This window comes from Marmota flaviventris, chromosome 2, assembly GCF_047511675.1.
Source record: "Marmota flaviventris isolate mMarFla1 chromosome 2, mMarFla1.hap1, whole genome shotgun sequence".
Taxonomy (NCBI): domain Eukaryota; kingdom Metazoa; phylum Chordata; class Mammalia; order Rodentia; family Sciuridae; genus Marmota; species Marmota flaviventris.
In genome coordinates this window covers 175,301,653-175,326,946 of record NC_092499.1, presented here as the reverse complement: position 1 = coordinate 175,326,946, position 25,294 = coordinate 175,301,653, and the positions used below count along the sequence as shown (strand labels likewise).

The following is a 25,294-nucleotide window of genomic DNA, read 5'->3' as shown; positions in this document are numbered from 1 at the left end:
GATCAGTGAGGGCCAAGGCAGTCAAAAAATGGTACAAAGAGGAAGCAAGTTCAGGGCTTCTCAGGGAGCTGAGCTCTTCCACCAGGAGCGAGAGGGTGCGGCCAGCCGGCCCTACAGCTGCTGACTCACTAAGCCAAGGGCCAAACCACTTTATCTCAGAGCCAATTTCCTCAGCTGCACCTCCCTGATGCTCTCTCCAGACCTCCCCGTTGGGCTGGGCCAGGAGCTAATTATGGCCTGTGAAAGGGATTTGAACACTCAGCTTTCGGCCAGAGGTGACCCTGCTGATTACCACACTGGTGGCTGCACACTTGTGACGTAGGATAGGGAGAAAGGCTGCACATGTTCCGTCTCACAGGAGGGCCCTATGGCCTGGTCCTACAATTATAGTCCAGACCCTCCTGGAAGGGGTGTGGAGCTCACCCCTGGACTGAGAGCCAGGAAATGTTGGGCCCATCCTGTCCTGGGCCAGCATCTGTCTGTTTCCAGAATATCCATTCCCATAGGTGTTTCCACTAGGGATGTTCCAAAGAGAGGGAGTGGAACCCACAGGCTGGAGAAGCCATTGGAGGTCCTGGTCCAGCCTCTTGTACAGTGGGGATAAATGATACGGGTTGCTAGAAGGAAGGCAGCTTAGAAAACATTTCTTCTCACTTTCTCTGCATTGAAGACATAAGGCCCAGGGAGGTGAGTGACCTGCACAGGATCCCCAAGCTGACCAGTGGCAAAGCAGTGCTTATAACCTAGGTTTCTCCTCTCTTTCTGGTGTGTGTGTGTGTGTGTGTGTGTGCGCACGCGCACACACACACACACACACACAGAGGCACGTGGGTGCATGCATGCACCCACGCTAAGCGTCAACCCAGGCCCTCATGCTATACAAGCATTCTACTACTGAGCACCATCCCTGGCCCTCTTTTAACTTTTTATTATGGAAAAGTTCAGATTTACACAAAACAAAGGATAATAAGTTCCTATGTACCTATCACCAGGTTCAGCAGTTGTCCACCCACTCAAGACTGATCTCGTGTCACGTCTGACCCCCCTCCTCCACAGATCATTTGGTAAATCCCAGACAGGACATTGTTGATATCATTTCACCCATAAGTAATTCAGGTCCTTACTTGGTGCTCTTTTATTTTCCTTTCTTTATCTGAATGGTGCTGGGCTAGAACCTAGGACCTCGTGCATGCTAGGCAAGCCACCTGTCACTGAACTGCACCCCAAGCTCTAGTGCTCTTCTTGTTCTGCAAAACGATTGTGTTCCTTAGTAGAAACATGCTCTAAGTCGAATGCATGAATGAATGAATAAATTGATGGATGAAAAAATGGACAAATGAATGAATAAAAAACAATATTCCCTTTTTATTCTTTCCAAGAAGTTAGATCTTAAAAGTCTTAAAATGGTCTTTGTAGAACACGAATTTCAAGTCATGGACCCCCAAGCTGACAGACAGCAGTGATAGCTAGCTCATGAGTTCTTTTTTGCAAGAAGTCCTCTGCAAGCTGTGTTTCTGGCCCTGCTGGGCCCCTGGCAGGCTGTGGAGTCTCTGTTTTCAACTGCAGTGCAGGATTGATGTGGGGATCAAGGGCAATCCAACATGGCCCATTAAACACAGCACCTCTGAACCCATAAACCACATAGGACTCCTAAGGGGTTATTGTTAGAATTATCATCCCCAAAATGAAAGACATAAACATTCCCTCAGGGGTCCCTGGTTTTCTTTCTCATCTCCCTACCTGGTCCTCTGAATTCTGCAAGTCACTCTCCTAGGACAAGTATGGTGTGGATTCATTTGTGGGGATTTTCTGTCCAGATCAATGGCAACGATGACTACGGTGTGCTTCTTGGGAATTGGAGCGGCAATTACGCCGGTGGCCGGGATCCAAGGAACTGGAACGGCAGCGTGGAGATCCTCAAGACATGGGAAACTTCTGGCTTCAGGCCAGTCCAATTTGGCCAATGCTGGGTGTTTGCTGGGGTCCTCAACACAGGTACGTTGATTGTGATGTGCCTTTGCTGGACCAGGGGGTAGTCATGGGGTGTGCCAAGGTACCCCTTCCACAAGCCAAGTCCTCATGCCAACCCTGATTTGCAGTGATGCGATGCTTGGGGATTCCCGCCCGCGTGGTCACCAACTTCAACTCGGCTCATGACACAGACAAAAACCTCACCGTGGATGTGTACTATGACCCCATGGGAAACCCCCTGCAGAAAGGCAGTGATAGTGTATGGTGAGTATCTGATCCTGCCATGTGACCGTAAACACCAAGTTTCTTGCCCTCACCTTCCCCTGGAACCCAGGTCCATCTGGAGTTGGAGGGAAAAACGTGCCTAGTCTTAGCTTCCTCTACAAAAGGAGATGGTTGGTGGAACAAGATGCCTGGTCTTCTGGGGGAAGGTTCTCTATTTGCAACCTTTCTCGATCAGTGAACACCATTTTCTTTCTGATGGTATCACTATTGGGGCAAGGTTTAAGATGGAGATGCTGCTAGTGCCAATTGCAGAACCCAAACCTCTCTTCTCAGTGCTTTACAAGATCTCTATTGTTCTGCCCTCAGATGAAGGGCCTCATACCAATGACAGGTACGATCATGATCTCCATGAAACTGCCCTGAGTTTATAGGATCCATTGGAGCTGATACTACTTTTTGAAGCTATTGACTTTCCAGTGGGAAATATAAATTTATCTCATTTCAGATAACCCATATAACCAAAGGGTTTTCTTAAAGACAGTAAGAAAACTGACCCATTTTAACCTATATATACATATTACATGTCTTGGTTGACAGAATGAAAGTTTATTTTGCATTTCAGATGAAATTTTGTGTTTAGATTCATAATCATGATTCTGCCATGTACACACGTTATGCATCTCTTTATATAATAGATGCCAACATAAAACTTATAGACATAAGTTTTATATAAATATATAGAGCAGTATATGTACACAAAAAAATGTACTATCACAACTATTTAAGGTTTTAATAAATGCCAAGTTATTACCAGATAGATGGTAATTGAAAATGTTGCCTATGCCTATATATATATATATATATACACACACACACACACACACACATAGATATTTACATGTCTCTTTAAAAAGTCTCACACATGTATGTCAACCATGTATTATTTTAATGAATTTGAAAGCACACACATAATTGCTCACATGCATCTACACACCTGGGTAACCTCATCACAGATGCCATCTTATTTCCAGATGTTAAACTTTAAGATGGTCTATATAAAATATTCTTTTACTTATTATTCCCAGAATGAGAAGGTCAAACTGTTCTGAAATGTAACTAGTGGAGTAAAGCAAAAGGACAAGTAGAAACCGGTGGGGAGAGCTGTTAACACAAACATCAGCCTCGTGCAACTGGCCTAGTATTAGCATCCCCTCCCCTCTTCAGGTTTCATGGGTCAGAGAAAGCTTAGTTTTGGATTTTCTTTCTCGATCAGTGAACACCACTTTCTTTCTGATGGTATCACTACTGGGGAAAGTTTTTTGGTGGTGTTGATGTTTTCTGGCTTCCTGTAAATGAGTGTCTTTCCTTCTCCCTGGGTTTTTCTTCTGTCATTGTGTCTGAAATCCCATTGCAACCAGGTCTGATCATCCAGACGATGCCATTCCTAGTCTTAGCTTCTTCTACAAAAGCAGATGGTTGGTGGAACAAGATGCCTGGTCTTCTGGGGGAAGGTTCTCTAGTTGAGATCTTTCTGTGAAGATCCTATACACTAGGAGCTGCAGGGACACCTGAATGTTCAAGACTGGCTCTCTCTGCTCAAAGCATTTATGGTGCAATTAGGAGACGGGGTAGGAAGCCCTTACTAAAGGTGACTTAGCAACCGGCATAGTGTGTGACATGCCTGGTGAGTGATTCAGACAGTAAGCCCTGTGGGAACCTGGAGAGGGAATCTTCAAGAAAGGCTTCCAGAGAGCAGGAAGGTGGAGCTTTTAAGCTGAATTTGGAATTAGAACTCTCATTCAGATATAATCCCTTTTGGGACAAGTAGAGGTTGATGAAGACATACCTGGGTGGCTCACTGTCATTTCTGTTGGGAGGGTTCCAGGTCTAGGAGCTCTGACTGTTCCTGAGGGTCCTGTTCTCCTTCCTCTCGCACCTCCTTTTCCGATCCCTTCTCTGCAGTGGAGCTGGTGGCCATGCCCCACCCCAGCCCCTGCCAGCTGTGGGAGGGGGAAGCAGCCTACGAAGGTGTGAAGACAGGGAGTCCTGAGCCCTTGTTTCAGTCCTACTACCGGCTTGCTGTGGGCGGTTCCCGAGTTCCTCCCGTCAGTGAACTCAACTGTCATTTAAGTCTCTTGCAAACTTCACTACTTTCACTCTCTGTAGCTCCAGCCCACCTCACTTTTGCTATGAGGGCTACCCCTCCCCAAGCAGCCATGCTACCCTTTCTACATTAAATCCATCCAGAGGAGAGCTGAAGCAAGAGTCATTTCTGTCTGAAGTGAAATTACTAACCTATTATTATGAGAACAGCCTGGGTTTGGATAGAAAACCCTTTGGTCTGAATCTTTGTGAGCTATAAATGTTGGAGGCTTTTAGAACCTTGTCCAGTAACAGAATGTGAGGGTCATGAGGCTAAGCAAAATGCTTAGTAATGATAACAGTGTAGCCGGTGGCTTGCTGAGCCATGGCTGTGTTCCAGGTCTGTGCTTACATTCATCTTCACAAATGACAAGGAGTGCCCTATTATTGTCATCCCCATCTTATAGTTGAGGGAACTGAGGCACAGAGGTTGAAGAATTTACCCAATGGCACATATCCAGAAAGTGGTGGAGATGGGATTTGAACTCAGGCAGATTTATAAACTATAGAACCAGGCATAGTGACACACGCTTATAATCCCAACAACTTGAGAGACTGAGGCAGGAAGATCGCAAGATTGAGGCCAGTCTCAGCAACTTAGCAAGACCCTAAACAATTTAGCAAGATCCCGTCATAAATTTTTTAAAATATTTTTTAAAGGGCTGGGGATGTGGCTCGGTGGTTAAGTGCCCCTGAGTTCAATCCCTACTACAAAAAAAAAAAAAAAAATACCAACAATGACAGAGTGTTGTTACTATTCCTAACTGATGTTTGAGAAATCTGACAGCTCTCACCTTGAAAATTTTCCAAAAGAATTTGGCTGGTCGCCAATGAGAGCTCTGGTTATGTTGGGTGCTACGCAACTCATTCCAGAGAAGCTAGGCTGGTCTTTTGTTTGTTTTCTGGTTTTGGGTTTTTTTGTTTGTTTTCTCACGCAGCAAAAACTACTTATTTGTGAGACTAAATGTGTCCCAGAGTCTCCATGAAGAAAAATGACTCTCCCAAAATCACACTGTGAATTAGTGAGCAAACTAGAGGTAGAAAACGGGTATCCTTAAAGAGGACTCTACCAAGCCAAAGAACATTAGCACTGGAAGGGTCCTGAGAGGGATCTGCTCATTTTAAAGATGAGAAAACAAAGGCACAGAGAGAAATATGGTCAACCCTGTGTGTCTGTGGGTGTCACATCCACAGATCCAACCAACTGTGAGTCAAAAATGTAATTATGCCTGTGATGATTGCATCTGTACTGACTGAATACATACAGACTTTGCTGTCATTACTCCCTAAACAATACAGTATAACAACTATTTCCATAGCATTTGCATTGCATTAGGTATTAGAAGTCATCTAGGGATGATTGAAAGCATATGGAGCATGTGCAAACACCACACCATTCTACATACGGGATTTGAGGTTGCACATTTTGGTATCTGCAGGGGGTCCTTTTCTACACCTCAATCCCCACTCCCCAACCCCATAAAAGGAAAGGCTAGATCAGGAATCCTCTGCTATTTCTTCCAGGTCTTTTTAAAAATCACATTCACAGCATCCAGTGGGGAACATATTTTTCTAAGCCCTTCTGCTCATGCCAATTTATTCAGAGTCAGGACAGTTTAGGGAGAGCTTAGTTAAGGATGCTTTTCTGATCCAGTTCCCTGTCGGGCCACTGTGAAGGAGGTCTCTGGAGCCCACTTAGTCACTCAGCAGCCACCAAATGATTCAGAACAGTTCGGCCAAGGTTAGCTTGATGTTTCTGGCTTGTTTCCTTAATTTGTTAGACTCCATCTCCCAATTTCTGTAGTCACAGACCTGACTGTACTTGTAGGCGGTGTGGAGCTCTGGGGTAGGAGGCAGGTGTGGGTTGTGCAGCCCTGCCTGGCAGATGGAGCTGGGCAGAGCTTCCAAGGAAGAGCTGTGCAGGCCCACTCGGCAGAGCCCCTGGCTCCTCGTGCAGTCTCCGGACACAGCTCTGGATACCTGAGCCCACTAACACTTAGCCACTGAGACCCACAGTGAGGCAAACAAGAGTAGCCTTGTCCTCAGGACAACTGAACTCAGCAAGTGTGACTCAGGACCTCCTTGACGGGACACTGAGCACTGAGAGGGGTCTCTCCTCTAGCAGGGACTGCACTAGGGGACTTCATAGCTTGTAAAAAGATTGGCTATGATGGAGCAGAAGTTTTGAAATTGTTGAATTATGTGGAAGACTCAGAGACAGCAGAGAGGTCCCGTTTGGCATTCTCTGGGCATGTTGGGAAAGATTGCTTGGCAGAGGCTGCATCTTTAGAAGGGGTTGGGCATTGGGGTTGTGAATTCTAAAGTAAGCTTACTCAGTTGCTTTCTTTATAGTAGTGGTTTATAAACGTCCAAGGTTACATTAGAATTGCTATGGATGGAGCCAGGGCTGGTATTGTGTGCTTGTAATCTGTAGGAGGCTGAGACAGGAGGATTGCAAGTTTGAGGCCCGCCTGAGCAACTTAGTGAGACCGTGTCTCAAAATTTTAAAAAAATAAAATAAAATAAAAAGGGGAGGGGATGTAGCTCAATGGTAGAGTGGCCCTGGGTTGAATGAGGTCTGAGTCCTTCCTGAAACCCTGAAGACAGAAATAGGAGCCTAAGTGGGTGGTGGGAGAGAGTGTGGTACAACCAGAAGCTCAAACTGGAATTTCTGTGATGATGCCTATGGGCATCTGAATGGCACGTATCCCCAATATGTGGGACCAATGTAGTGGCTTCCACGTGAGGGAGGAACCAGAATGCGTTTGTTATCTGCTCTGAATTAATCCCCACTTTGTAAATAAGTACTAAAATGCTGCTACTAACTAACCCACCCTTCTCCTGGGGTTCTTTGCCAGGAACAACACAAATGTGGAGTCGAACATGGTGTTCTTACCGCCCCCTCTTCCCTCCCTGTCCCCTGTGCCCACCTAAGATCATCTTCCCACACTCCCTCTGTCTTCTCTTGGTGAATTCTAACCCATCTTCAAGATCCATTCAAAAAAGACACTCTGTGGGTGTTCCTGGAGATAAATCTTATGACGACTTTTTTGCACAATTGTAGGAAATGTCAAAATGTATATGGAAGTAAAACTCACGATGATTCTGTCGTTCACATATTTCTAACACTGATAGTTTTCTATCCAAACTTTTCTCCATGAGTTGTTGCTATTTGTAGAATTGGGATTATATATTATGCAAGATTTGAGAGCAAGACAAAACCTTTAATAGGTACAACCTTCCCTTTCCCACACCTGGAAACCAACCACTTACAGTTTTAATCATGTGTTCATGGCTAAATATTTCATTACAAGCATTTTCCTGTCATCAAATAATCTTCAAAAATAAGATTATTTCAAATGAAAGATAATCTATTATTAGTTTGCTTTTGCATATCATTTTTTTATACACAAAACTTACTAGGAGACCTTGAACATCACTTCACTTCTTTGCACCACAGTGAACAGATTTGCCAAATGGGGATAATAATCATTTCTATCTTATAGGATGCTATAAGGACTGAATGAGTTAATATAATCAAGGAGTGAAACTCAGTGGTAGAGCCCATGCTTAGTGCATGTATAAGGCCCTGGGTTCAATTCTTTGTACTGGAAGAAAGAGAAAGGGGTTGAGTGTGGAGAAACAGAGAAGGAGAAAAAGAAAGAAAGAAGGAATGGCACATATCCCCAATATGTGGGACCAATGTTGTGGCTTCTGCGTGAGGAAAGAACCAGGATGCATTTGTTATCTGCTCTGTCTTAATTTCCACTATTACAAAGGCAGTTAGAACACAGCTTTCCATGTTAATACTATGTTAGCTATTATCATTTATATACTATATATAATTATTAAATCTTCATTTATTGTCTGGTAACAGAAGTCATGAGTAATTTTGAACATACAAAATGGAAACGATATAAAACTTATTTCATATATTACCATATTCACAATGTATACACCAAACTGTTAATCCTGGCCAAGACAATAGAACTTTGGGTAATTTTTTCCAATTTTTTATGTATATTTTTTTAATTTCAAGGGGTTTCATCACACACAAGATTTTGTAACTTGATTTTCTTACCTCACGGTGTACTTTAAATATAAATAAGCACCAGACTGATTCTTCTTGTTCCTTTTTTGCTTAATTTCATTTCACTTTTAATTGGCAAAAACCAGTTGCACCTACCTATGGGATGCTCATTCTCTTCCATGGCTGCATGATTCTCTGCCCTATAGCTGTGCCACAACGTACCTGACATTCCCTTATCCATGAACTCTTTCTCCAACATTTTTACTATTACAAACAATACCACTGTGGACATTTTTACGTGGACATCTCTGTGTACTCACGTGAAGTTTTCTGTGGGAGAAATTCCTAGAGGTGGAAATACTGGCTCTGTGGGCTTGTAGAGGTTTAAAGGTGTTTTATACTTGTTGCCAAATTACCCTCCGCACAGGTCATACCCATTATACTCCCACCACTGGTGCATGTCAGCACTCGTTTTCCCACCGGGAAATGAGAACAACATGAGCCTGTCATCCTGTGCTTTAATGTTTGCCAGTCTAATAGATGTAACCTTTGTGTCATTGTAATGGTTTCTCTCCATGATTTTAATTTTCTTTTAATGGTAATGAGGTTAAAATCATTATCATGTTTATTGACCGTTTGTATTCCTTATGAAAAATCTCCTGCTCATTGCCCTTGATGGTCATGTGTTTCTTTTTGTCTTTTTTTTTTATGTCTTTGTAAGTATAATGTTAATCTAGTAAATCTCTATCTAGCATGTGGGTTGCAACTCTTTATCAATTTTCACTTTATCAATTTTGTTTCAATTTTTTTCTCCCTTGTCTTCAGACTGGGTAATTTCTACCTATCTGTCTTCAAGTTTATTCATCTTTTCCTCTGTCATCTTCTATTCTGCTATGAAGTCTGCCCGTTGAATGATTTAATTTTCAGTTAATTGACCTTTTTTCCAGTTAAAAAAATTCCATTTGGTTCTTTTCTAAATATTTTCTATTTCCCTGCCAAGGAGCTCCTGTCTTTTCATTCATGACTAGCATATTTTCCTTTATTTCTTTGAACATGGTGCTTTAAAGTCCTTGTATAATAATTTCAACATCTGCATAATTTTACAGTTCATCTCCATTGATTGTCTTTCCCTTTGAGAATAAGTCACATTTTTTTCTGGCTCTTTGCATGTTGAGTCATTTTAGATTGTACAGACTGTGTCTGTATTCTGTTATTTTGTTTGAGTAATCCACTGTGGGGAGACTCACTGCAAATCCTCTCACCTGTAAGTGAAGCAGCTCCAATCTCAGTTCTTTCCTTCATCTTCAGTTGCATTGTGTGTGATGTGTCTCATACATGTGTGATTCAGGGGTCACTCAGAGGCTGGGGTAGAGTTTATAGACAAACTTGGGGTACCTTTTCCCTGATTCTTTCTTTTCAGAACACTCCCCCTCACTCTCTAGCTATCGTAGTCAGCCCAGGATCTGTTTCCTGGGTCTTCAGGCCAGAAGGATATTGGGTTATCTATTTTAGAGTTTTTTACTATCCTTCACTTTTCCCTTACCATAGCCCCTCCTTGGGCAAAGTCACATAAAGTACAACTCATCCTCCAAGTTTTGACTCTCCTCCAGAACCTTCGGACTGTGTTTACTCTCATGTTGTTGTTTTTCTTTTCTTTTTCCTTTTTTTTTTTTTTTTTTTTTTTTTGCAGTATTTATTTCCACATTCAAAAGCGTCCATGTGTCCTATGTTTATCCTCCAAACCAAAAGCAGAGCTATGGGCTTTGTTTGTGGGGCCCGTGTCGCTGTAGCTGATTGTGCCTGGCGAGGGGCAAACAGTGACAGAAGTTTGCAGATAGGACACAGAGTGCTATTGTGGATGAAGATCTCCCCAGGGCTGATCTGGGTCGTGCTTCCATTCAGGCCTCAGCAAGAGAGTGTGTGTGTCCCTTGGCAGGATGTCACTCCTGCTGCAACTCCACTCACTGTCAGCCCACACCGGATACAGCGATGTCCCCAAGAGGATGCAGACTATCTGGCCATCTGCCTTCTATTCATTCTGCTCCCCAGAAAGGCAGTGGACCATGGTGGGCAGGGCTTTGGCTTTGAAAGTTAGGCATGTCTGGGTTCAGACTTTGACTCCGTCATTGCTAGCTGCTCAGTGTCTCTGAGCCTCAGTTTCCCCTTTTATGAAATGAATCTAAAAGTAGTACCCACTTCACTGTCTGTGCGGATTCCCGTGGGACAGTGCTCACCCAACCCATTGTACAGTAGCTGGCACAGAGTTAACTCACCTGATGAGGACCAGGGTGCTCTGCTGCCAGGTCAGGGATGTGGTGTTGTGCCACTTGTCTGCTGTGTGACCTTAGGCAGGTTCTGCAGTCTCTGGTTCTATCTGCAGGAATTTCCACGTCTGGAATGAAGCCTGGTTTATACGAAATGACCTGGGCCCCATATTCAACGGATGGCAGGTGTTGGATGCTACCCCCCAGGAAAGGAGCCAAGGTAACCCTCTGCTGGCCCTGCTTTGGGCTTAGCTTCAAGTCATGAGCCTCCCCGTTATTTACAGCAGGACAGCGACACAAGTAGAAACCTAGGCCTCTCCCTCACTGCAAAGTGTAACACGGTTTTTAACACTGTTTTAAAAAATAGTTTTCCCCCTCCTCATCTCATCTGGCTCGGGCTGCTACTTAACATGGTGCCTCCTCTGCACCCCGTCTGGCTGCTACTCCCACGGGAGAGGCCCCGGCATGTGCCAGGTGACTTTCCAGCAGCTTGTCCTTCTCAGCACAGAAACCTCCTGGCTCCCATTGGCCCTTGGGATTTATTCCACGTTCTCTGCTCTACCCCAGACCTCAGGATTGTGACCACAGCAGTCCCCTCTCCTCCCTGGGTGGCCTCACACACAGCTCTCCTTCCAACAGGCCACCGCATCTCTGTTCCAGGCCTGAACTCTGACCCCTGGCCTCTCCCCCTCCTCTCTCCCATCAGAGCTGGGGTCCCAGGCTCTCTTGGGGCCTTTCCTCTTGCTTTTCTTTCCTCCACGGCATGTCTTGTCTAGCACCTTCATTTTGAGTTGTTTCTTTGAAGCCTAAGCTACCTGTGCTGCGTGCCAGAGGAGGAAGGTGAAGATCAGGGCATAAGAGCTCAGAGAAGCAAGAGCTCCTGGGGGCTGGGCACTGGGGGAGTCTTCCAGGAATAAGAGAGCAATGACCTTGTAGGCCAGAGTGATTCGCAGAAGAAGAAAAGAGACAGTGGCCATGAGCACAAGACAGGGAAGACTGTCTTCTTTAGGAAACAGATCGACAGGCCTGGACCGGTTGAGATGAGGCACCCAAGGGAGGCTGGATGGAGCCAGGGTTAGGTAAGGGTGGAGTTGGGAGAAGGGTGCCATTGCAGAAAGATAGCAATGGGAAGGTGCCCGCTGAGTCCAGATGAGTCGGGCACACAGTCCCCACTGAAGGAGCTTGGCCGGGGCAGAGGCAGGGGGTTGGCATGACGGCAGAAGGTCCGCAGAGAAGCAGGCTCTGCAAGGCGGTGGCAGATGGGCCGGGCCTTAGCGTCTACGCACCCAACCTCTCGTCCCGGCCACCAGGAGTGTACCAGTGCGGCCCAGCTTCGGTGAACGCAATCAGAGAGGGTGATGTGGACCTGAATTTCGACATGCCCTTCATCTTTGCGGAAGTGAACGCTGACCGCATCACCTGGATCTATAATGCTTCCAATGGCAGCCAGAAGCAGAACGGCGTGGACACTCGCAGCATTGGCCAATTCATCAGCACCAAGGCGGTGGGCAGCTACTCTCGCATGGATGTCACGGAGAAGTACAAGTACCCAGAAGGTAAGAGGGCCCTGATGGCTGGCCCCACAAGGCTCCAGGGTGGGCAGGTAGTTTTGAGGGTGGAGAGGAGAAAAGGCCTCATTTCCCTGCCACCTTTCTCAGCTACTTCTGCCTGAATGGTAGGGTGGCTCCTTGGCATGGAATGTCCTTGGCAGTTGCCCTGACAGTGGGGACAGGAATGTCAATAGTAGCTGCATTGCCGTAGAAGTTTGCTTCAGGGCACAGGGAGCTGTCTGTCTGCCCAGCTCAGCTCCAGCTGTGTCTCCTTGTCAGTGCACAGCTGGGGGAAGCATTAGGACTGAACCTCACAGGGGGAGACATGTTACCCATGAAGATCCCCAAGGTTTGGGGAAAGATTTTCCTGTCCTCCTGCTCCCCTATCCTCCATTTGAAAACAAGAAAGGGACAAAGAAACCTAGAGACACAGGCCTGGGCTATGTTCATTTAGAGGCTTCCCAAAAAGCCAGATGAGGTGTGATCGCATGGTAAGGCCAACACTCGAGTCCCCAAAACCTCCAGCATGCACACCAGCGCTGGTCCTTGGGGTGGCCTTGAAAGGCCAGGTGTTATGGAGCTCCCTGCACTCCAGTTCCATCTGTTGCTTGGAAATTGTTTTGGGAACCAGCAGCATAGTGGTTGATTCTCGGTGGTGGCAAAAGCTCTGCCTGTGAAGGTGAAGTTCATGTTTAGAAATAGCCCAGAGTAATGTAGCACTTGTTCTAGAAGGCCGTGGTCACTCCTTAATGGCTTCAATGGTTCACTCTTTCTGAAATGTTTGGAAATAGTTGATGCATTGTTCCTTACAGCTGATTCCCAAGGTCAAGAGGAGAACTCTTGCAAAGGTGCTCACAGTGCCCCCTAAAATAAGCTTGAAATCTTTGAGCAACTTCTGGTTCTTCTTGATGTTGTCCAAAGTTTACAGAAGAGGAAATTTGAGACAGGGCCTGACCCCTGTGCCAGAGGTACAACCCTTCTGAGTGGCGATCTTTGTGGAGATTTTTGAGAAATACCTCTAGGGTCATGAGATTGATGGCCTCAGTTTGGCCTCCACCTATCTCTGCAGGCTATCCCCAGAGTGGAGGTCAGATGAACCTTCTGTCAGTCCATAAGCATTCAGGGAGCCTGTCAGATCTAAAAAAATAAATAATTAGAGCCAGGGTTCTCCAAAAATAAGTTATATTTATTTGGGAATGGCAGAGCATTGTAATGGGAATACACGTACCATAGTGAACGGTGGGTGTGTGCAAAGAGAGTGAGACAAGGAGACGTTTTTTAAGGCAAAAAACAAAGATTACATCAGATATTTTGATGCAATAAACTTTGGGCAGAATGATTAATAACCAGAGTGACATCAGTCCAAGGGTTAACAGTCGCTGGGAAGATGTCCTTGTAGAGGTCATTTTTGTGTCTGGCTGTGGTGGCCTCTGTGAAAACTCTTGGTTCTGGCAGAGTCTTTTGAGTTCGTTGCTGTCAGTCCATCATACATGAGAATTCTTTCTTCAAAATCTCTCAGCTTCATTAAATTATTATTATTATTATTATTATTATTATTTTGGTTAGGGTTGACACCAGCAATTCCATTTTTATGCTGACAGCTCTCCCCAGTCATTCTTGAGTGCCTGCTTCGGGCTTGGGCCCGGGGCATGCGACAAGAGAGAGCACGGCAGACAGGGTCCTGGGGGAGGCAGATGGAGAAGGAGGGTTTTTCAACAATGTCTCTGTCGGTGTACAGAGAACAAGTGACCTAGGACAGAAAGTGAACTCCAGTTCTACCACTTATAACTATGCAGCCTCAAGCAGGTTTCATATGATCTCGGATTCCTGGTTTCCTCACTGGGAACATGGGAATGGCAATACCTGTCTTCAGTTGGATTTAAATATAGGGCTGTACGCAGTGTGCCAAGTGCAGTGCCTGGCATCTACAGAGGACTTAATAAATAGTGTGGTAGCCTATCTTAACATCTGTAACCTCCCTGGAATAATGACTTCCCAAGGCACTGCTTACTTGCATATAGGAGCCTATGAGTCTCCTATTATTCCTGCACCTTGATCCTGCTCTTCCGGGGCTCTGGCTAACCCAGCCAAACCCCCTAAGCAATGGAGAGAGGCTAAGTAGGGGGTCCCTGAAAAACTCCTGGAAATGCCTCAGCCCTGGCATGAGCAAGACAGATCACCCTGACCAGTGTTGCCCGGTTTTTCTTACCTGATAATACCAGCTTGTCTCTGAGAGCCCCAGGGAGGAAAAGCTCATAAAATGGGTTGCTAAGCATTTACACAACAGCAACACCACAGGGAGAAAACAGCAGCAGGAAGTTTAGTATTGAGTAAGCCCAGCAGGTGACCTATATAGGCATCTAAGCGCTGAGCCTCATTGTGCAAACACACCTGCTTGGAGGTCCCGGGCATAGAAGGCTCAGATCCCTGCTCGCTCCCAGCTCGCTCGCAGCCCTGGGCGTGGACTGACAGCGGACCAGACAATGGAAGGGCACCCAAAGGAACCCAGCCTACCAGCAGCTCTTGGCTCGGGTAATCAATCTGGCTGCCTCCTTTCAATAGGGCGTGTGGGAGGAACCTTAGGCCAGGGCTCTAGAAGGTCCCTTCCTCCTCTGCATCTAATCCCCAGCGTGGCTTGGCCCAGTCACCTCTTAGCCTGATGTGCTTGGATCCCTCAGCCTCTGAAGTCTCTGCCTATAACCTACAGGCAAGAGCTCACCAAGTTGTAAAGTGCTGACCATAAGTCACCTGGCACCTTAGAAATGTCACAGGTTGGTTGAGGGAGCAAGGGTCCATCGGGTGGCCTACAGAGGTCAACGTGGTCATTCTTCCAGATTCCTGGGAGAACTCTCCTTCTCCTTCTCCAGGTCCAGGCAGGGAGGCTCACGCTGCCTAGCCGGCCTCAGGCTGCAGCCTGGCAGAGGCCAGCAGTTGGTTACTCAGCTCTTATTGCCCCCAGAGCCCTTTTTGGGTACATAATTGTCACTCTCCAAGGGTTCCTTATCCCCCTCATATTGGGCAGCACCCTCAACTGCATCAGAATTAGAAAACCCACCCTTTTATTCATAACTTAGAACCATACCAGCCACGGGAAGTTCTAGTTGACTGGCACAGACACAAATGTCACTCTCTGACTTTTAAAGTGCCTTTAGACACAAGGCAGGGGAACACAGGGAAGTGTTTTGAATTTTTTTTTTTTTAACAAAATCAGGTCTAAATCATAACTTTGGTTTTTGTATTTTGGGTGTTTTTTTTTTTCTTATGAATTCATCAACCTTTTTCAGCTCAGTTTTTATTATTTACTTTAAAATGGCCTGTTAAGTCCCATAAAAACCTTTAAAAAAAAATAAAGCAAGGTATGGTGGTCTACACCTGTGCTAAGGCAGGAGGATCACAAGTTTAAGGGTAGCCTGGGTAATTAAGTAAGATCCTGTCTTAAAATTAAGGCTGTGTGGTAAGATCACTCTGGGTTCAATTTCCAGTACCAGAAAAAAAGAAAAAAATCTAACTTGACACAAGAGAATGATCAAGCCATATAGTAATCTTGGGAAGGAGCAGACCAGCTTCATGACAATATTGACCCGATTGGAGAAAGGACCCGAGACCAGCAGCCTGGGAGCCTCGGTTAGGAGTATGAATGGATATGTTGCTTTGAGTGTCATGGTGGCAGAGCAGTAGAGCCAGTGTTAGTTCCAGGACCCCCCTTCCAGGTAGGCCACTGACCTTCGTCCCAGTTGCTGCCACCTCTCTGAGATGCTGCTGCCTTTTCCCAACACCCAGGTTCTGGTGAGGAACGACAAGTGCAACAACGGGCAATGAAAAAACTGAAACCCAGTGCGTCCATCAGGCCAACATCGGCCGAGAGTGAGGAAGGAGAGGGGTCGTCGCCCAGCATCTCTGGGAGGTTCAAGGTCAACGGTGTACTGGAAGTAGGCCAAGAAGTCAGCCTAGTCCTGCTGCTCAAAAACCAGAGCCAGGACAGAAAGACGGTGGCCGTGCACATGACCGCCTGGACCATCGTCTACAATGGCACACTTGTCCACGAGGTGTGGAAGGACTCTGCCATCATATCCCTGGAATCCGAAGAAGGTAACTTGTCCTCTAAGCGGTGCAAAGTAGTTAGCAGTCTGTGGAGAACAGGAGGGTTCCTGCTGGGCTCCCGGTGAACTAGCTGATTGGGGACAGAGGAATGAAGGAGGATAAGCCTTAGATTTGAGTGCTTGGCAGTTACCATCTCTATGAACAGCATTAAGTCATGATGGTATCGACACCCTAGGAGAGGGAGGGAAGGAGACGTTGGCAGCTCATAGCCACAGCACAGGCATACACACCCCAGCAATTTGCAGAGTGTCCTTAAATACTGCTTTGTTCAAATCTTCTCCAAGAGGGTAGATATTAGTGTCCATGTTATGGAGACAGAAGTAAGGTTTAGAGATGGCATCAAAGCCCGTGAGTGGCAATACCAAGGTCTTCATCCTTGGTTTCCAGAGCCTGTTTGCCATGTCACCATTCCCACCTTCACCCTGCCCCCACCTCACTTCCCCTCCCAACGGATCGCTTTTCAGGTTCAGCCCCAGGTGGACTGTAATATACCACAGGGTCTCGAAGCCTCCCCAGTGCCCCCCAGAGCTGCCAGGGTGTGAGTGGAGTTCTTGATTCCTGACAAAGTGACAGGTTTTCTTAGAGCTTTGAGCATTTGGGAGGAACAGTGACTCCTTGCCCCAGGGTGGTGCAGGTGGGGAGGGAAGAGGCGGAGCGGAGGAAGCCAGCCGGGTTTTGTGGGATCAGAATGCAGGTATGCCCACACTGGCAAAATCCTTCCAGCTGTGATGAAAAGTTTGGATTTACAAAGCCGATTAGCAAGGGTGGGGTAGCTATTTGCTTCACATAATGGAAACTGATTAATGACGTAGCCCATCAGGAAAGAATTGTGTCTGCAGGGAAATTGAGATGTGCTTCACCTGTCAGAAGGCAGCATCCTCCACCAGTCTCTTGTGGCAGATTTTGGTAGAAATGTTTTAAATATCAGAAACAACTTTTTAAAATGTTTTTAAAATTTGTTCTAATTATTATACATGACAGTATAGAATGCATTATGACACATCATACATAAATGGAGTATAACTTCTCATTCTTCTGGTTGTACATGATGTAGAATCCCACTGGTCATGTTGTCACATATGCCCATAGGGTAATACCGTCTGATTCATTCTACTATCGTTACTACCCCCTCCTTTCACTCCCCTCTGTCTCATCCAAAGTACCTCTGGTTTTACCTAGCCACCCACTCATTGTGAATTAGCATCTGCATATCAGAGACAACATTCGGCCTTTGGTTTTTTGAGACTGGCTGATTTCCCTTAGCATAATATTTTCCAGCTCCATCCATTTACTTGCAAATGCCAAAATTTTGTTGTTCTTTAAGGCTGAGTCATGTTGTATTGTGTATATACCACATTTTCTTTATCCATTCACCTGTTGAAGGGCACCTAGGTCATTCCATAGTTTAGCTACTGTGAGTTGAGCTGCTATACAGAAAAGGCACACTGAGAACAGTCATGGCATTGCTGGTGGGACTGAAAATTGGTACAACCATTCTGGAAAGCAGTATGGAGATTCCTCAGAAAATTTAGAAGGGAACCACCAATTGATGCAGCTATCTCATTCCTCTGTATACTATATTGATGCAGCCACATCAGTGTTTATTTCTTTTTTTTAATTACAGCATTACAGTTATACATAGTAGTTGGGTCCATTTTGACAAAATCATACATGCATGGGATTCGATTTCAATCCTGTTTGTCCCTCCCTCCCTCCTCTTCTCTTTCTCCCTCTTCTCCTTGCTCTACTCTATTTATCTTTCTTTCGCTAGTTTGTTTTTGATTGCTGCTTCCTACATACACATACAGGTGATATTATTTACCTTTGAAACTCAAAGGAGGATTTTGTATTGTTTGTTTTTCTGGGGTTTGTGTGTGTGTGTGTGTGTGTGTGTAGTGTGTGGTAGTAGGAACTGAACCCAGGGCCTCACACATGATAGGGAAACATTCTACCACTGAGCTACACCCCCAGCCTTGGAAGAAGCTATTTCTGGAGGCCAAAAATAATCCACATAAGGGAAATGGGTTCAGAAACGTCCTTTAGCAAGAGACAGTGGACCAAAATGGGAAAGAGGTGGGGAGGCAGGCATAGTGGTCCTGGAGACTTGATGCTGTCTAGTGCTTGCTGATTGATCCTAGGTAAGTCTCTTGCCCTCTCTGAACCTCAGGTTTGGATCAAGACGGTTCAGTCACTGAGAGGGTTGGAGTATCTGATGCAAGGGACTGTCTTTTCCATTCTGGGGACAGTCATGGCAAATTCTCTCCCTGGATCAAAAGCAGCACAACTGCATGAGGGACAGCAGTGTCCAGGGCCGTCAGAGCAGAGGCAGTGCCTGTGGACTGCAGTATCAGAATAGGAGATGCCCTGAACCCTGGAGAGGAGCTGGACAGATGGACTCCAGCCAGGGAAAGCAGTTCCATGTAGGGAACAAGAGGCAGGTGGAGAAGGGCAGACGTGCCTGTTCTGTGTAAGGAATGATGAGAAACGTGGAGGTGAGCCGGACACAGCAAGGCAGGGCCAGCTGAGGGTCTGGGCTCCATCTCTGAGCTAGCCAAAAGCCATGGAAGATTTTTATTTTAACATGAAAGAGGAGCAACATGATTTAGAAAAATGTGGCCTTGCAAAGCTTTGTCACTGGCACGTGGATGATTCCAAAGCAGGAGAGCCCAGAAGCGGGTTGGGGAAGATTTTGCAATAGAATCCCAGGTCATTAGATGACTGGGAAGGCTCGAAGCGCTTCTTTAGCTGATACCCTGGCCTCCCTCCCCGGTTATTATTGTGTTGTCATCGTCATTGTTACTGCCATTAGGCCATCAGTTAACATTCCCACTCCTCTCTGCCTCTTTAGGAGGAAACTTGCCTTTAACATTTTCCAGAGCAGGGGGTGAGGAAGCCCATCCTTTCCAGAGTCCGCCCAGCTCCCTAGAGCTCTGGGCCCTCCCTGGGCCCTGCCCTGGAGCCCACCCAGCACGGGGCCTGGCCCAGGGAGGACTCTCCTCCCTGCTTGACAACCAGGGTCCATCCACACCCTCCCTCCATTCCCCTGGCTTCTTCTTACAGAAGTGCAGCATCCTGTGAAGATCTCGTACGGTCAGTATGAAAAGTACCTGAAGGCAGACAACATGATCCGGACCACAGCCATATGCAAGCTGGCCGATGAGGACGAGGTGGTGGTGGAACGGGACCTCGTCCTGGACAACCCCGCGCTGATCCTGGAGGTAAGGGGATGGGAGGAGTGCCTCGGCCCCCAGCGCCCAGCCTCCGCAGCTCGGCACAAGCGGCAGAGAACCAGGCTCAGCTTGGCTCAGGTCTCTGCCAAATGCATCAGCCCAGGGCCTGCTCAGGCCTCAGTGTGTGCTTCCTGTCTGGAGAGATAAACAGGCACAGTTGCTGGCTGTTTCTTTGGTTCCCATTCTAGACCCACTGGGGACATCAGTGAGGCAGGACTGGGGAGGGGCTCGCTTCAGCCTGTTGGACCATTACCGAGCACGTGCTGGACTCTGGGTCATGCTGGGCCCAGGAATCCCAGAGGCCCAGGCTCAGGCATCCCAGGGTCCACGGAGAGCTCCAGTGACCTTCCATGGCTGCAGCTCAGTCACCGCCCATGGATCAGATAATTAGCAGACTTGACTCCCCGCATCTCCCCAGCCTCTGGAGCCCAGGGGTTGTGGAATCATGGACTCTTAGAAGCCAAATCTCAGGTTCTTATATCCTGTCATTCACATGTAGGTAAAGCAAGGCCCAGAGACAGGGGAACAACCAGTTCCTAACAGAGCTGGGGCTAGACCTCTGGCCCCTTCCCCTAAATCTATGTCCTTTCCAAGGTTGGTCGCCATAGCAGCATCCAAAGTGGCTGAGCCCTAGGACCCTCTCTCTGTGTTCAGAGCTGGCCTTTGTCTGCAGACTCTGCTCCCAGACTCCCTCCTAGGAGCCCTGCCATGCAGGGGCCCCAGCTACCACTCTGTCCCTTCTTCAGTGCCAAGAAGGAGCATCTGTGTGGACTCTAAGCCTGTCTGTCCCCCTACAGCTTCCCCAGTGCCTGGATGGCCCATGTGAGGACAGCAGGCAGGGGCAGTAATTCTGACCTCAGGCTGAGCAAACAAATGGGCTCATATCTGGGCCTCAGGATGTATCAGCACTCTCTCATAGGGATAATAAGGCTTCCCTTTCAGGGTGCCATTTCCCCTGGGAAGCCTTTCCTGACGCCCCCAAATCAAGCCTGCTCCCCAGTTATACACTCCGCCTGCCCGTCTTCTTCCTTCACTGCATTTGTCCCAGCTGAAATCTCTTGTTTATTGGTACAATGATTTGCTCCCCTCCCTGACTGTAAACCCAAGAAGGCAGGTGCTCCCTGTGTTCCGGGCTTTTCACTGTCCCCAGGGCACAGTTTCTTAGTAGATAATCAATATTCGTAAAACACAAAGCACGCCCTCCTTGGGTCATGATCGGCCAGAGCTGTTGGTCTGGGCTCGCATTCTTCCCCCCAACCCCCACCCGGGGGGACAGATGGCATTGTCAGTCCCCTCATGTCCCCTGTACTGTATAGCCCTCTTGCTTCACAAGGCTTTGCCAAGACACTCTCCCCATCTCTGTTGACACAACGGATGGCCAAGTGTGGATGGCCAAGTGTCCGTTCCAATGCCTCAGGCTAGAAAATGACGGTGGCTAGCAGCCAGCTCAGTTATGAAAACATTTTGCCTTAAAATGATGAGTGTTGAAAGGAAGCTGTTTTTCCCCATTCCATTCCTTTATCCAATATCTTCAGACCTCCTTAGAGTTATCTTTTATTCAACATTTTAACCCTACGTCTTTTGGATCTCCATATCAAGGTTACTTTATCTTTACAAAGGAAATCAGAACACGCACAGGCCAGAAGGGTCCCATCGTCAACCTTTAATCTTTATGAAACGCCCCTGAGTTTCCTTCTTACACTCATGTTCTCTCCTCGAAGCCTCCAGACAATGGAGACGTTCTTGACTTGATTGAACAAATCAAGGCCTCGCTCACTCAGAGCACGGCACAGATTTTTAAGCTCGCCAAGGTGATATGTATGAAAAGATAACAATTTGGGTAAAATCCCATTATTTCATCTGGCACTGATTGACAATTAGCATTGAGGACCTTAGGTGGTGGAGTCAGAAAGTCAAAATACTGTTCCAAAAGTTGACATCCTCCAAATCTGTGACCTGTGGTCCTCAGGCTCTCCTTCCGGTGTATTTACAGATCAGGGTTAGTAGGAGAAAAGATGATCAATAGCAATAAAGAAAAAGAAGCAACACGTGGAGATCTCAAATATCGATGGAAAAAATATGACATCTACTTATGTTATATCCTAACAGCCTAAAATAGTGCTTTACTCTTAAAATTATACCATACACCGTCTCGAGACCACTTGAACTATGCACAAATTATTGGTCAGTATTGCAAGGCCTGTCAAAAGGAGCAAAGGCTCTGGAACCTGCTAGGCCCTGCTGCTCCTAGTGTGTGGATTTCCCAAGTTATTGCATTAGTCTGAACACTTTGTCACTATGGAATGAGTTGCTGTGAGGACTAATGACAAGAAAAACAAAAACCAAACTAACAAAACACAGCAACCTCCTGTGATCCTAAAAGCAGAAGAAAAGAATTCCCCCAGCCACACAATTTCCATAATACTTTCCTCCCTGTCTGTGATCTCATTTGGTCCCTTCTAGTACAGGAGGGATAATTGTCGGTCTTTACCAGATATGTCTGTCCAGAGTGCTGGCCAGCTCTTTGCAGAAGGATAACAGCTTTCTCTGGGCGTGGTGGCACACGCCTGTAATCCCAGCAGCTTGGGAGGCTGAGGCAGGAGGGTTGCAAGTTCAAAGGCAGCCTCAGCAAAAGCGAGGCACTAAGCAACTCAGTGAGACACTGTCTCTAAATAAAATACAGAATAGGGCTGGGGATGTGGCTCAGTGGTCGAGTACCCCTGAGTTCAATCTCCAGTACCCGCCCCCCCAAAAAAGGACAATAGCTTTCATTTTAAATAGTCCAGGTTACTTTTCTGACCCGGAGTCCTGGCTTCACTTTCTTTATCCTTGACTGGTCAGTGTTGGAGCCCTACCCAGACCACAACATGACACACCCAGAACCGAAGTTTGGAAGGAAATCAGTAGACTGGGCTGTCATCAAAGAAGAGTGGCATGGATGGAGGTGGGGGGACCTAACACCTGTGACAAGGAGTGAAGGGCTCTGGCTGTGAGTCGGGATCTGAGCAGCCTCAGAAGCCATGGGGCCTCTTTGGAAGAGAGAGTCTGGCTTCAAGGCGAAAAAAACAAGCCCAATTACTGGGAGGTTCAAGAAAATGTTATTAAATTCAGCATGAAAAATGTCCTAACACCCCAACAGCTGGCAGTTGGGATGAGCTGTTCTGGGAAGCAGGGGGCTGCCCTTCCCTGCGGAGTAGCAGAGAAGCCCTCCTGCGCTCTGCTGCTGCAAGAGACCTTCTCTCCCTCCGAGCCTAGTTTTCAGCTCCATAGCATGGGGTTGATGGTGCTAAGAATCCCCTACATGGATGTTGAGGGCCATCGGGCACTTACGAGGGCTAAATAAATGGCCCTCCCCTTTTCAGGATGTTCTCAGTGACACCTCCCCCATCTGTCACCACCTCATCCTGCCCCGCCCTCACCACGTGGCCGTTCTCCTCCACAGGTGCTGGATCAGGCTCAGGTGCAGAAGCCTTTGAATGTGCAGATGATCTTCTCCAACCCCCTGAACGAGCCGGTCAAGGACTGTGTGCTGATGGTGGAGGGCAGTGGCCTGCTTCGGGGCAACCTCAAGATCGAGTGAGTCCCAGGCTAGAGCGGCCAGTGGGGGGATGGCAAGAGAGGGACAGAAGGCCTGCCCTGGGCAGGACAGACAGAGCTCTCTCTGGCCTTGAGTTCTTCACTTTTTTTGGTGGGGCGGGGGCAGGAGGAGGTGGTCTTGAAACTCAACAGTCTGCATTTGCATTAGGTTTGGGGGTTCACCAGTCCTGAGCTCCTGGGAAGTCCCAGTCGCCAGAGCTAAGAGCCAGCCCTCAGGGCCCATGCTTACAGGGCCACGGATCTTCCCGCACAGTCCCCTGTTGGGTGTCATAGGGCTAGAGGGTCCAGGTGACCAAGAGAAGCAGCTGGAGGGAGCTGAAGAAGTGGTCAGGGTTGGGGTCACAGAAGGCCCATGGGGCCCCAGGTCTGTGTCTCTCACATCAACACTGCTCTGTACCCTTCCCCATCAGCGTGCCAGCTCTGCGCCCCAAGGAGCAGTCCAAGGTCCGTTTTGAGATCCTGCCTACCCGGAGTGGCACCAAGCAGCTGCTGGCTGACTTCTCCTGCAACAAGTTCCCCGCCATCAAGGCCATGCTGTCTATCGATGTGGCTGAGTAAAGGGCCCCGGCACCCTCCCTACAAACCTGGGTACCACGCAGCAGGGACGCTCACCCGTGGAGTGAGACCCCTGCCCATGTTGCCCAGACTCCACCCTCGGAGGCTGCCGGACATGAACTTCCAGCACATCCCCCATCAACTCCGGGCCAGGCCTTAATCGCTGGCCTGTGACTTAATCATTTTTGCACATTCCCAGCTGCTGCCCCCGCTGCAGCTTCCTGCTGTGAACCCCATGACCCTGCTCACCCTTCAAGCAGGTCAGAGCACCGACCCAGGCACTCTCCAAATGGATACGGGGAGGAGCCAGTCTGGACTGCTTGGTGATCCCCAGCGTGCAATTGGGACACATCTGCTCCGCCCTTGGGTCACCATGGACGGCAGGGAATGCTTAGCTGATCTGCTGTAGCGTAACATCCTTACACTCAAAATAAATAAGTGCAATCACATGGCAACAACTCTAGCGACTGCTGTTTTGCCTGGGCTGGTGGAGGAGACAGAGGGGCCAGGGTCAAGTCCTTGTGGAGAAAGGATGAACTTGGGGGAGGCCCTGTCCTCTGTGTTCCAATGCCTGTAGGAGGTGGAGTTCTTCTGTGGGGCTCCAGGTGCAAAAATAGGAAGACATTTCAAGCCAATTCATGGAAAGATTTCTAACATGAGGTCTAAAAACAGATAAGGCTGCCTTAGGAGAGAGTTTCTGGTCACAGTAGGCTCCAAGCACACCCTGTGTGCTGGGCAAACTCTTTTAAAAAATGTCTCTACATGTTTCCCCATTTTCTGTTGCTGTAACAAAAATTCCTGAGGCCACATAATGTTCAAAGAAAAAAGAAACACTTGACTCACCATTTTGGAGGTATCAGCTCTGGTGAGACCTTCATGGCAGATGGCAGGAGTATATGTAAGAGGGACTGTCTTGCTCTGTTAAAGCAACTTGTTCTCATGAATATTAACTTGAGGTTCCAGGAGAACTACCTAATCCCGTCAGCACCTCCCGGTGACCTAATGGCCCCCCAGAATCTCCCTCCTTCTTAAAAGTCCTTCTAGCTCTTAACACACGGCCACCCTGGGAACCAAGCCTCCAGTCTGTGAACCCAGACCACAGCACCTCCTGGGTGCCTCGCCCAGGACAGAGGCGCCACTTCAGCTGGCCACACAGTGCTGTTGACCAGAACCTTCTCTGCCTTCACACGTGCTCCTCAAAGATTCCTCAGTCCTTGCCCCTTAAAACAACCCGAAGCAGATTCCATAGCTTTCCTGTCACTTGCTCTGGCTAATCCCTTTGTGGCAATTCTACGGCACTCTCCCAGTTAAAGGGATCCGTCTGGTCTAAATAGAAACCTTGACTCCACATCAGCCCAAGACCTCTCCCCTCCTGCTCAGTTCAGTCCTGCCCCAGGCTTGTGAAGGGGGCACGGTTGTCCTAGTCATCCCTCTCTTCCTTCCTTGCTGGCTCCTTCAAAGCCAGAGCAGTGGAGGGAGACTCAGTGGCAAAGGTCCACTTCCACTGGTGCTGAAGTCGCGGGGCGACCAATCCCTGACCGGGCAGTATTTCATTGCAGTCTCCCTACTGACATGTTTCCTGATGTGGGCCAACGTGGCCCTCTCGGTTCTGGCCCTGGAAGTACAGCC

At 47.6% G+C, this 25,294-nt stretch overlaps 1 protein-coding gene across 1 annotated transcript in view; it reads left to right on the top strand.

Moving 5' to 3' along the window:
* The window catches only part of Tgm3 (transglutaminase 3), a 28,637-nt gene extending 4,570 nt beyond the window's left edge, over positions 1–24,067 (top strand). Inside the window, exons 6-13 of the mRNA XM_071607430.1 lie at positions 1,818–1,995; positions 2,100–2,235; positions 10,749–10,852; positions 11,943–12,188; positions 15,963–16,271; positions 19,344–19,501; positions 22,956–23,089; positions 23,521–24,067. Coding sequence (XP_071463531.1) covers positions 1,818–1,995; positions 2,100–2,235; positions 10,749–10,852; positions 11,943–12,188; positions 15,963–16,271; positions 19,344–19,501; positions 22,956–23,089; positions 23,521–23,668 — 1,413 coding nt within the window. The 3' untranslated portion in view covers positions 23,669–24,067. The remainder of the gene's footprint in view (positions 1–1,817; positions 1,996–2,099; positions 2,236–10,748; positions 10,853–11,942; positions 12,189–15,962; positions 16,272–19,343; positions 19,502–22,955; positions 23,090–23,520) is intronic.
* Positions 24,068–25,294: the final 1,227 nt, after the last annotated feature.